Here is a 13,089-nt window from a genome sequence, read left to right as displayed (position 1 = left end):
TTGAACCACTGATGGCAGATGGACTATTCTGACGATGTCTTTCATACTTTTCTGGACCTTGACAGTGTAATTTAGGCAATTGGACAGTCACAAGCCTCCCGGTTTTCATCCAAAATATCTTAAATTGTGTTCTGAAGACGAACGAAGCTTTTACAGGTTTGGAACGACATGGGGGTAAGTGATTAATGACAATTTTCATTTTGGGGTGGAGTATACCTTTAAAAGTGTTTAAAGGATTTGGGTATCATGGAGGGAATGTCTGAGAGAATTGAAGGGAAGGGTTTGAACATGCTGAACGCATTCTGGAATGACATAGCAGAATTTCACAACATACACAACATTCCATCTTGAAATATCTTTCAAGCTGAAGAATTACAGGCCACAGTCAAGATGGACATGCTCTGGGAATGCTATTCCAACTATCTCAACTTTCAAAAAATGTCTTTAGAGCGAGAGTCTATGTTTATGCTGTTTTCCTATTAGTCACCTGATAAGTGACACTTGTATGTCTCAAAGCACGTCTTGTGATGAAGTGTCACATGTTCTAATGTTACGATTTCTGAAGTAGCAGTTGCCAGCTCTGTAAATAGTCAGCCCAGATGGAATCTGGTGTTTTTTCCCCCCACATTTTTTTGTGCTGATTTTGAAGGAAGCCCATGTATTTTGCATGTTATGATGTTAAAATGTGGGTTTAAAAGTACTACACTGTTATTGGTTGTTGAAAGCACAATCCATTAGCCAAAAAAAATGTAATAAACAAACCTGGAAGGGGCGGATCATGTGTATGAGTTTGTGAATGCTCTGTTGTGGTTTGGCCCAGAAATCAACCAAAGAAAAATGTCACTCGGTCTTATCGGTGACCCAAATGACAACTTTAGGATGACTTTTAAGTAGTTGCTTAAACAGCACACAGAGCAAAGCCTTGGCTTGAAAGCTTTCCATTACTGCCACGTGCTAAAAACATGAACATTTTCCTTGGAGAGTAACTAACACACACAAACACACAGAGATTTTTATTCCTCTCAGATATGAGTGATATAAGTAAATGGAAATATTTTCCTATATTTTTGGAAACACATAAACATGCACACATTCACATGAAAATGTAATTATTTAAAAGCATCAGTATTATATTTAATCTCTCCCCCTTTCTTTCTCCTTTTCTGCACATTTTTATCAAGTCCTTGTGGAGTGTTTTGATATTTAATATTGTTGCTAAACGTTGTTGTTGTTTTTTGCTGGAAAGTGTGTGATGCCATAGCCACCTATTACAAAAAAAAAACTTCACAACCTCTTTGGAAATGTGTTATAATATCTGCTTCTTTTACATTATATTAAATGCTACAGTAAAATGAAACAAAATATTTCTATAAATAATTGCCATTAATAACAAACCCCAAACCAACTCAAACCCTTAAATAACTAATAATCATACATACTCAAATCCAATATTTTACCTAACGTTTTTAGATTTTACACTCTCTCTGCAAGGACAGACAGGGATAGGCGTCAACTTTGTTTGAATCTGTTATGTTTGGGTCATCGTTTGGATATAGTGTCATTCTGTGCATGCATTTCACATTTCTTCTGTGCAAGCTGGAAGAATGCATCTGTGTCTACTCATTTAGAGGGCAGAGGATATACAAAGAGAGTGAGCATTATGGGTCTGAGTTTGGGTATAATTTGACAGCACTGGTCGGTCGGGCACATGATTTCAGTTAAGGACCTGGTTTAGGCTTCAACTTAATGCCTTCTGTTTATTAGTAGCTCTGCTACCTATTACTTAACTACCTTTTCATTTGCCCAGATTTTAACTCTTGGTGTTGTTCTTCCTTGACACAGAGGGAATGAGGATACTCCATATAATATATTCCATGAGATGCCCTACCCTAAGACCAAAGCTGCAGCTGAGAAAATGGTGCTGGGAGCCAATGGCACAAAGGTACAACACAATCCAGTGGAGTACAACAATCACGCATTGATTTAGAATGGACCCTGAATTTCCCTTTTTAGCATGTTTAATTATATAGAAAAAGTACAATCGGCTTTTACGAACACAGTGTTTGATTAATAAATAGAAGCAGCTTTCTCATTTTTCTTTAGCCATTATTAAAGCTGTTTCCTATCTTTAATTCACATGTATTAAATTACTGTTCTTCTAAACTCACCATTTGTTCTTAAGACTACATTCAGGAGATGCATACTACATGTTTGCATTTTTGCCAGTCTAGAAAGTTTAACTTGGTTTAATAAAATCTACTGACATTTCGATGAAATTGGAACTCATGCTTCTCATTTCATTGGTCTAGTTGCTATTTTCCAACTTTGCACAATACTGCACCCACCCAAACCCAAGGGAAATGAACGTCACATAGCACTCATGTTGGAAGCCTTAAATTATTGTGTATGGTTGGTTATAGTTACGCCATTGCTCTTTTTGTTTCAGCAAGCCATGCATTTATTGGCGTTTCCCAGTAAATACTATAAATCTTTGTAACGCTGTTGATGTATCTTCTGCATCTGAGTGAACTGTAATGTAATCGAAAGACAATCTCTTTGCTTTTCTGCTGATGTCAATTATTGATTTCTTTCTCTCCTTTGTGCCACTCTCCATGATTAGGTAAAGGGAGGGAACACTCTCTACACATGCTCACTACGGCCAACAGGTATCTATGGGGAACAGCATCAGCTCATGAAGGACTTCTATCTGAATGGGGTGCGGACAGGTGGTTGGTTGATCAAGGGAGTTCCACGGAACACAGAGCACGGAAGGGTCTATGCAGGTAACCATGGTGACAGTAGAACACAGTGAACATGGCAACAGTGGAGTTTTTTGATAGAATTTCAATTGATTTGATGTCAGTTTATCCTGTAGGGGAATTAAAGTTAAACCCCGTAGACAAATCAATATGCTCACTGAAGACCAGGAGTCAAATTTGAAATTCAATCAGTTGACAGAGTTTACTGAAGACAGAATTCTCAACACTTCCAAAGGCCATAGAAAATGAATAAGAGAAGCCAGCCTCGAACTAACTTCGAATATAGAAACACTAGTACTTATGGTCATATGGATGATCAGATGACGTAATTTCTACAGGTTCTGGTAGGTTAACAGTACAGACAACTCTAGCCAAACATGGTATTCTGTCCCCAATGCAAGATAAAGACATTAGCTTTGGCATCCCTTGTTCTATATACGTACATGTAACTTTGATAAGGGTCATAGGTGAGTCATAAATTTCTAGAAGGACTCTTCTCATGCTGTTGAAGTCTGCTGGAGACTGTTCCTTTGGCATGGTCACATGCCTCTCAAATACAACAAACAATTAGATAAAACAGGCACAATCTCTTCCTTTCAAGGTTGAGCTACAGCACATTACTGGAACAGAACAATACATTCATGCAGAAAAAACCTGATCTGAGAAACAAGAATTTCTACTTCTGATTCAGTTTAACATATAGTAACCAATGGAACTGTAAAGCGAGCATGTATAGGTGTAGTGGATACATGGTGCATTATTGACCTTCATGACCCTATAGGCACACTTGCCTTTACATGTCTTATAAAACTATCATCAGACCAGTAAAGTAAAATGAATAAGAGCAAAGTTCAAATTGATAACTCTTTTTCTAATAAAAAATATAAACATTTGATTATATAATGATTCAGATGAATGACATTGCTTGTTATATATATATATATGAATACATACATTAGTTTGAACTACTATGATTATATTACATTTAATACACTATGATTACATATTCATTATATGCTAGAAGAGGATGGGATTGGAAATCCACCCCTTCAATCCACTCCTTTTTCTCTGAATCTGAAAAAAATCTGTCACAGGACAGACCTTAGTCTAAGACAGAGGTTTTTAAACATTTTGATGCCACAGACCCCTAATTATAATGATCTCCATGCAAGGACCCCCCTTCCTAAAAAGGTAGCCATATATTTGTTTTATATAAAGACATTTGCAATGTGAAAAATAAACATCATATAAAACAGTATCTAGAAAATATATAGTAAGATTGAACTTTTTATTAGTTTATTTTTAGTTGTATAAACCTCAAGCATAAACCATAAGTAAACCATGACTGTCAATAGAATCAGTTAATTGTGATTAGTCTTTAGAAAGAATAATGATTTAATTTAATTCAATTCAATTCTGTGGTCCCCCTAGTACTCTTGGCTTTATTAAAAGGAAAAACAGCAGTACATAAAACGTGAATTTATCTGTGCTGTTTGTATATTTATGTAATGGCTTTAAAATTGCTATAATTAAGTTGCATAAGACTCATCCTGTAATCTTTAAATGACCTTGAATGTGTTTTTTGTGCATGCAGGGAACGTGGCATGGATGCACTTGCTAGCAGCACGTGCTCTGCGGGAACATCCCGATAGGCTGGGTGGGGATTTTTATTTCTGCTATGATGACTCCCCATACAAGAGCTACGATGACTTCAACATGCAGTTCTTGTCGGCCTTCAACTTTCGCTCGTTGCACGTGCCAGTGTGGGTGCTGTGGTTCATAGCATGGATGAACGACCTGATACGCTGGCTCCTGAAGCCGTTCTACAACTACACCCCACTGCTCAACGGATACACACTCGCTGTGGCCTGCACATCCTTCACTGTCTGCACAGACAAGGCGTTTCGTCACTTTCACTACCGACCGCTCTACAGCTGGGAGGAGTGCCTGGCCCGCACACAGAGCTGGGTCAACACGTTCCCTTTAGAAACCCGCACTAAGGACACCTAACAGCTGCTTCAGTGTCAGGAGGACAGTTTTCATAAACGCATCCGTGTCCAAAAATGAAAGATGAGAGGTTTTGTGACCGTGTGTGTCAAGCATGTGTCATGACTTTTCACCTGATGATGAACATTTGGATGTTGTATTGCAGTATTCAGTATGTGTTTTGATATAAGTACACGTAAACAGAGCACCTCTTAATCATATAATCACAGTTGATATGATCACAGTGAACTATTAGATGAATAAAAACGTTTTAATTATTGATGTAATAGTAACAGCTGGGAGCATAATCTTTACATTACATACAAGCACTTTCATGCAAAATGCACAAGTGAGGCTATTTTGATAGTAATCCTGCAATACAAAGCATATTGTATTCTGTTAATCTGATAGCTGAATGTATTTTATCAGTTAAGTGTTATGTAATCCACCACATATAGGTGTATATTTATACATTTCTTTGTCCAAATCATTTCACAGAAACATTTCATAACATCACTGTTATATAGACAATTATGTGCTAATGAGCACAAGCATTTAAGTTAATTGTTTATTAAAATATGTAATTGTTTGTATGAAACATTGCTAATTCTTCCGTTAAAAGAATTGCAAAACAAATTAAACTATTATATACACAAGTATTAAGCTTTTTTAACTTTATGCACATATAGTGCGGGGAAAATGTTTAGTTTTCAGTACATTGGATCTTCTTTCTACCTACCATTAGATTACTTAAATGCAGAGGTGGACAAAGTACACAACTCTATTACTACAAGTGAAAGTTGTAAAGAGATTTTTACTTGTACTTGCAGTACTTGGTTTTAAAAGTACTTGAGTACCAAAATGAAGTTTCCTGTTTTATGTCAGCCCTACCCACCCCCACAAAAGCAGGATGGTAGTGATCTCTCACAGCTCTGGCAGTGTGTGCACACATCTTGTGTAGCCATTTATCCACATTTGAACCAAGTGGACAGTGAAATTGCTGTAAATACGGACTGATAAGAAAAGGGAAATCAAACCTGCTTTAAAACTCAGCAACACAACTGTAGTTGTGTAACTTTACAACAGGAACACTGCAAAGCAAAACAGCAAGATTTATTTGACTTCAAAACAAAAATGTCAAAAATGCTCTCTAATCGTCCTTGCAGTATTTTGATGTCATACACAGAATGGTATGTGCAGTGCTGCTTCAAGTCAAATACCTACTGTGTTTTGTTAGGAGACGCACAGCAGTGAAACGGGGCGGGGGGGGACATGGCTGTCAATAGAATGAAATAATAGTGATTAATCTCATGATTTCTGACTAGTTTTTAAATAGCAAAAGGAAACCTCATTTGGCTATTTTTTTAATTAATTTATTTTTTTGTTGTGATTATTTGTTCTATTTAGATCATTTGTCAATTTATCTACATTTTACACTATTTTTACACTCAAAAGTTTTGCCTTCTAGCACTTTTGGGTTTATTTAAAAAGAAAATTTGCAGTACATAAAACTTTATAATTTATTGGTGCTTTTTATATATTTAACAACGTTAAAATTGCTATAATTAAGCTGCCAAATCCCTTGTGTGTAACGTAATTGCAGTTTTTCTCTCTGAACCACAATCTTAAAGAATTATTACAGTGACTCACAAAAACCAGACCAGATTTTCCACATCAGCTTCTATTGTTATAGACTAGAGGTATCATAGCAACCATTCTACATATGGAAGATTCTATCTGTTTAAAGATGAAAGTTTGAAATGCATAGTGCACAAGATAGATGTATCTTTTGCGCATTTAGTTGGAAAATACAGTTGTTGTTTTTTCTCTGTGTGTGTGTTCCACAGAAGAAGCAAGCTCATGCAGGTTTGCGAGAGAAAAAAATCATGACAGTATTTTCATTTTCGTGTGGACTGTTCCTTTGAATGTAGTTAGAAACTTTACAGGGGCAGATAAAAATAGAAACCTTTAAGGATCAGAAAAAACACAAGGCTGTTCCCAACTGGCTTCAATTTATGGGCATTACCTTAAAATGAGCTGTACTATGACTCATGGGAGTTCCTGGGAGTTCCATAGTGATCCTCACAATATTTATTCTTATGTAATGGATGAGTGGAATTTAACAGTTTTAACAACACTAACAGCCTGTGGTTTAACCTCGAGTGAAATACTGAAATTAGTTTAAGTTACAGATACAAACTGTATGTCCACTGCGACATCTAGTGGTTAATATGGCCAATCCGAGTAATTCACTCTGGCGTTTCAATTTCATGAAACGAGGCAACATTTCACCCAGTTCCCCCACATCCACATAATTTAAATCTTGGTTATATAAAACTGTATTCGTACAAAAAGTTAAGACCAGTTCATCGCTGTTCTAAATTTTATATATTTTTTTTATTCATTTCCTGGTTACAGATTTAGTTATTCAGTTAGATTCATCTTTAGAATGACCTGCCTATTTTCTTGACATGACATAGGCTACATTTATAGACATACATGCATTTTATGTAAAATCTAGATAAATTTGCTTTATTGGCCTCCTTGAATAATACATTTAAGGTCATTTTGCAATGGCATTCTTAACTACTTAACATTCTTAATCTATTCTCTAACCATTTTATTGTATTGCAATTTCCCTTTATATTGCATTTATTATCAGATTCCAACTTTTCCTCGCACCTTATCTCTAAATATAACTGCTCAGTTTAAAAAAAGAAAGAAAGGTTTTGTATTCATATAATCTGTAACTGATTTTGTCTTTTGTATGGCCCCTTTTGTAGCTATAACCCAAAAGAACATGCTTCAGGTTAGTAAATTGTTAAATTTAAGTAAAATTATATGATTAATAATAATCACTTAACTGCGTCAGTACTTTAATCATTATGTATGAATTTATTATTATTATTATTATTATTATTACAGCATCAAACAAAAACTGTAGCCTAACACTTTATTTTAGTGACTTTGTTATACAATATAGTATAGTACTATAGTAATACCAGTAGCCCTTAGTAACTCTAATCCTATAGTCGATAGCCTGTTGTTTATTAATATTACTCAGTACTTATTTGTGACCGTGGACCGCAAAAGCAGTCATAAGTAGCACGGGTATATTTGTAGCAATAGCCAACAATACATTGTATGGGTCAAAATGATCGATTTTTCTTTTATGCCAAAAATCATTAGGATATTAAGTAAAGATTTTCAAATAGTTGTATCTCGGCCAAATATTGTCCTATCCTAACAAACCATACATCAATGGAAAGCTTATTTATTCAGCTTTCAGATGATGTACTGTAAATGTAAATCTCACCCTTATGACTGCTTTTGTGGTCCAGGGTCACATTTGTGTAATTACACTGTAACAAAGCCACCTTAAAATAAAGTGTAACCAAAAGAACAATTAACATTTAATTTGTATTTATATATAACAGTTTTATGTTTATTTGTTATTTTACTTTTTTTATTTAATGCTCAAAACAATATACAGACAATAACAATGAGAAATAAAATAAAACAGAGAGAATAGACAAAAGAAAAAAATAAGAGGATTTAAATACAGTGATATAAATATAAAAATACTCACGGGTTTTGAGAACTACAAGTCGTTAAAACTGGAAAGGAACTGAAAACAAATAATATTACTTTTTTAAATTATTATTATTATTACATATGAAACACAGAATGACATTAATATACTACATGCCAGGGAGTAAGAAAATAATGTACCTTTTAAAAAGATTCACAGTTTTTACAGCTTTCTTATTGGAAGAGTCAGAAATCAAATACATATACAGTTTTAACTCTTCCAGAAAAAGGTTAAAGAAAGGCTTACACTTACAATATTTACATTTGTGTACAAAATATTTGGCGAGAAACAAAATAAGATTGAGTAAATAAAAAACATCTGATTGTTCTCTTTCAAAATGTGTATAACCCAGAATAACATTTTCATATTTCAATGAAATTTCAGGAATTATACCACAAAAAATACTCAAAATGTTTTTCCACAGATTCTTAGTATACTCACAATACCAAAATAAATGAGACAAATCTTCAGTTTGGAGACCACAGAAGGAGCAATTTACATCAAAATCCTCAGAAATAAACCTTTGTAAAAAACATTTTGTGGGATAGCACCGATGTATCATTTTATAAGACACTTCTTTGATCTTATTGTACAAAAATAATTTTTGAGGCAAAACCCACACTCTAACCCAGTTAATTTCACCTACATGTCTGTTCCAATAAAAGATGGCATTCGGACAAGAGACAACCTCATTCTGGAACAGAGCACGAATGCTCTTATTATTTGATTTGGTGGCAAGGGATAATTTACCGACATATGTATCAAATACATTGAGATATGGCACAATCTGAGAGACCTTGTTATTAAAACCTTTCATAAACATAATAATCCCAGAAGGGATAGCTCCAAAAACAATAGCATATTCTTTTGCTGTAATTGGGATTTTATAATGTGGCAAAAACTCCTCATATTTTAAAGGAATTCCTTGGTCATTGAATAACTGACTCGCCAAAATAATATTCTTTTAAACCCAATTATCAAAATAAATTGATTTATTCTTGTACAGCAAATCTCTGTTGTGCCAAATTATATAACTGTGTGGGGGAAAATTATGCTTGTAAATTAAAGACCATGATAAGAGACATTGTTTGTAAAAGTGAGATAATTTGGAAGGAGTTTTGTCAGGATTATAATTACATAAGAGCAAAAAATGTAGACTACCTAATTTAGAAAAAATAAAATTAGGTATAAAGTTCCATAAAGAGGTGGGATTTTTTAAGTGTTGTTTAATCCAGTTTATTTTAAATGTATAATTAAGGGTAGAAAAGCTGATGAAATTAAGTCATAAGAAGTTCATAAGAATTCATAACTACAGATTTTCTAATATAGTGTTTCTTATTTTTCCATAAGAAATTAAATAAACATTGGTCAACTGTCTTGGAAGTCTGAGCATCGACATAAAGAGATGTAGCAGAATAAGCGAGACGTGAAAGACCCTCTGCTTTAGAAAGTAAAGTTCTACCCTTGAGAGACAAATCTCTGAGTAACCATAGATTTAGTTTCTTTTTGGTCTTTTCCATAATCGGGGAAAAGTTATCAACACATCTATTCTTCATATCCTTAGAAACGACTATACTCAAGTAAGTAACTTTGTCTTTCACTGGGATGCGATCTATGTTTGTCAGACAACAAGTTTTGATTGAAAATAGTTCACATTTGTGGATATTTAAGTGTAAGCCTGATGCCCGAGAGAATAAACTAATAATATTAATAACTAAAGAAACCTGAGCAGAGTTGCGTAAAAACAGTGTAGTAGGCCTATCATCTGCGAGTTGACTCAGTATGATCTCTCTATCTGCAATATTAATGCCCTGTATAGCGCTTGCCCCAAGATAAACAGAAAGAAGTTGACCAGCTAATAAATATAAATACGGTGAGATCGGGCAGCCTTGTCTAATTCCACGTAGCAAATTAAATCTGGAAGATGAGCCCGTCTTCAATTTGATAGAACAGTTTGCATTTGCATAAAGTGTTTGAACAGCTTTGATAAAAAAAGGACCAAAACCAAACTTTTCTAAGGCAAGAAAAAGAAACTTATGTTCAACAGAATCAAATGCTTTATAAAAGTCTAAAAACAAAATAAAGCTCTCATCTACAATTAAACCAGAGTAATCAATAATATCCAACACTAATCTAATATTATTTGAAATATGCCTCCCCGATAAGAAACCAGACTGGGATTCATCTATAATAAATATGACTTTTTTTGTTGAACTATTTTAGCGCGAGCGACCTGGCTGGGCGTCGTTGCGTCAGTCGACGCTGCGAGGCGGGAGCGCGCACGTCGCTGTCACTGAGTTGGTTGTAGGAAATGCGGACACAGCGAGATGTCAGCAGGGCCGTGTTTATCTCTTCCAGCGATGCTGCCCGGTTCACATTTCAGGGAGGTATCCTGACTTTTTAAAACGCACCGCACAAGTGTACTCAATGCCAGCAGTGCTACGGATCTGTTTTCGCGCGGATGAGTGGGCACGCAGTGCGGAGCGGCAAGTGTTTAGCTAACACCGTTAGCCCAGCGGCACACTCAGACTCCCAGCCCCAGCATTTTCGGGTTTATCTTTAGGACTTTTCAATTGGCCCAGCGGCTTACCAGCGGCCTGCCTCGCTCCCGCCCTTACATTCGTTCAGCGGCGGCAGCGGCAGCGGCGGGGGGGTCACGGTAACCGGAGCAGACAGGAGCCCCCCCCCCCGGGACAGACAGCTGCGGGAATATGCCTCCCCGATAAGAAACCAGACTGGGATTCATCTATAATAAATATGACTTTTTTTGTTGAACTATTTTAGCGCGAGCGACCTGGCTGGGCGTCGTTGCGTCAGTCGACGCTGCGAGGCGGGAGCGCGCACGTCGCTGTCACTGAGTTGGTTGTAGGAAATGCGGACACAGCGAGATGTCAGCAGGGCCGTGTTTATCTCTTCCAGCGATGCTGCCCGGTTCACATTTCAGGGAGGTATCCTGACTTTTTAAAACGCACCGCACAAGTGTACTCAATGCCAGCAGTGCTACGGATCTGTTTTCGCGCGGATGAGTGGGCACGCAGTGCGGAGCGGCAAGTGTTTAGCTAACACCGTTAGCCCAGCGGCACACTCAGACTCCCAGCCCCAGCATTTTCGGGTTTATCTTTAGGACTTTTCAATTGGCCCAGCGGCTTACCAGCGGCCTGCCTCGCTCCCGCCCTTACATTCGTTCAGCGGCGGCAGCGGCAGCGGCGGGGGGGTCACGGTAACCGGAGCAGACAGGAGCCCCCCCCCCGGGACAGACAGCTGCGGGTGAGTCTGAATAATAAAGATCTTCTTTTATCTCTTCTCAGAGGGCACAGATGTATCAGAACAGATGGACACGATTAATAGCACTGTTTTCCAGCACCGTAAACCGGGAAGTTGAGCTGATCGGCCGCACTGGATAACCTTACCGTAGACACGAGCTAGCAGGTTAGCAGGCCAATTTCAGCAGCTAACAATGAGTACATTACAATTAAAAACTTGTGAATCCTAAACCGTGGAGTGAATGGTGATTTTTAGCAATATAAAGGCCGTTTGTGTTGTTGAGAGGCTGTTGCATGACAGACAGCACGATTAGCAGCTTTAGTTTAAACTTGGCAGTCACAAATCCAGCGACCCGGCGGGTAAGCTTGTCTCAGGTGCTGTCTGCTCACTTCATGACCTTGTGTGTTTTATGACTCTAGTCTTGTGTTTAAAACCATAATGTATTTTGTGTAGAGGTTGGCCTTTTTAAATGGAGGTTTCCCGGTATCCGGTTCCGTATTATTGTCCAGTCACCTCACATGTGGTTAATCACAGTATAACTGACAGCTCACAGGTTTATACCGTTGCCTTTTTAAAAACTTATAAAAAAATAAAAAGCCACATGTGTGGTTTGTTTACTACTCATTTGTCCTTACGCTTCAGATATTACTAGGCTTGGATACCCGGAACGACCACAGTTCTTGTGTATGGGTCCCACAAAAGTAGCATTGTCCGATTCATGAACGAATCGTTCCTCTGAATAGAATCTTTAGTGAATTGATTGAACCGTTTCTGCTGTAAACTACAGTTTTTTTTTTTTAAATAAAATATTTGATGACGCATATTATATACCAGCAAGCAGATGCGACCAGAATATGAACCCAATAAGCTAAATTGCATAAGCATTTTCCCATAAAGAACATACACATAAGGAGTGCTTAGTTGTATAGACAGTATATACGCACGTATATATATATGTATATGTGTGACCCTGGACCACAAAATCAGTCATAAGGGTACATTTTTTGAATTTGAGATTTATATTGTCTTTGATCTTTCAAGCTGTTTAATGCCACTCAGCGGGTGTTGCATGCATCAGTCCAAAAGCAGTTAAATAAAATGCGCCCATCCATTAAAAAAAAAGCATCTCACACGGCTCCGAGGGGTGAACAAAAGCCTTCTGTAGCGAATCGATGCGTTTTCGTAAGAAATATCCATATTCAAAACGTAATAATCACTTTAATGTAGCTTGCGCTCACAGTTGTACACAGAAGCAGCTCCGGGAGGATGACGTATGAGGTCAGTGCTGCGCATGCGCCAGTGAGTCTCGTGAAAACCAACGTTTGTTAACAGGAGCAAAGGAGGCAAAGTTTCCTTACTTTAGCAAAGGAAAACAAGTCTCCTCTTGGCATATATCGAAATCCTCTGACACTCTTCTTTACAAATCCTCATTTTGTACTTCTAATTAGTGACAGTTATTTTGTTTTGATCTCTCCCCTGCGCTTCCGC

The 13,089-nt window shown here is 37.0% G+C and overlaps 2 protein-coding genes across 6 annotated transcripts in view; both read left to right on the top strand.

Annotated features, from left to right (window-relative positions):
• Positions 1–5,416, top strand: part of LOC107729456 (3 beta-hydroxysteroid dehydrogenase type 7-like) — a 19,372-nt gene extending 13,956 nt beyond the window's left edge. For both annotated transcript variants that reach the window (XM_016539962.1, XM_016539963.1), the window contains exons 5-7: positions 1,843–1,942; positions 2,621–2,783; positions 4,354–5,416. In XM_016539962.1, the coding sequence (XP_016395448.1) occupies positions 1,843–1,942; positions 2,621–2,783; positions 4,354–4,769 (679 nt within the window). In that variant the 3' untranslated portion in view covers positions 4,770–5,416. The remainder of the gene's footprint in view (positions 1–1,842; positions 1,943–2,620; positions 2,784–4,353) is intronic.
• A 5,192-nt stretch (positions 5,417–10,608) lies between these two features.
• tbc1d10b (TBC1 domain family, member 10b) overlaps positions 10,609–13,089 on the top strand; it is a 19,342-nt gene continuing 16,861 nt past the window's right edge. For 2 of the 4 annotated variants that reach the window (XM_016539957.1, XM_016539960.1), the window contains exon 1: positions 11,170–11,604. The gene's annotated coding sequence lies outside the window, so the exon portion shown is untranslated. The other 2 variants (XM_016539961.1, XM_016539959.1) reach the window with 2 other exon arrangements.

Source organism: Sinocyclocheilus rhinocerous, unplaced genomic scaffold, assembly GCF_001515625.1.
Source record: "Sinocyclocheilus rhinocerous isolate Xijiao unplaced genomic scaffold, SAMN03320098_v1.1 scaffold697, whole genome shotgun sequence".
Lineage (NCBI taxonomy): Eukaryota > Metazoa > Chordata > Actinopteri > Cypriniformes > Cyprinidae > Sinocyclocheilus > Sinocyclocheilus rhinocerous.
The sequence above is the reverse complement of the archived record's forward strand: the minus strand, read 5'-3'. Positions and strand labels throughout refer to the sequence as shown.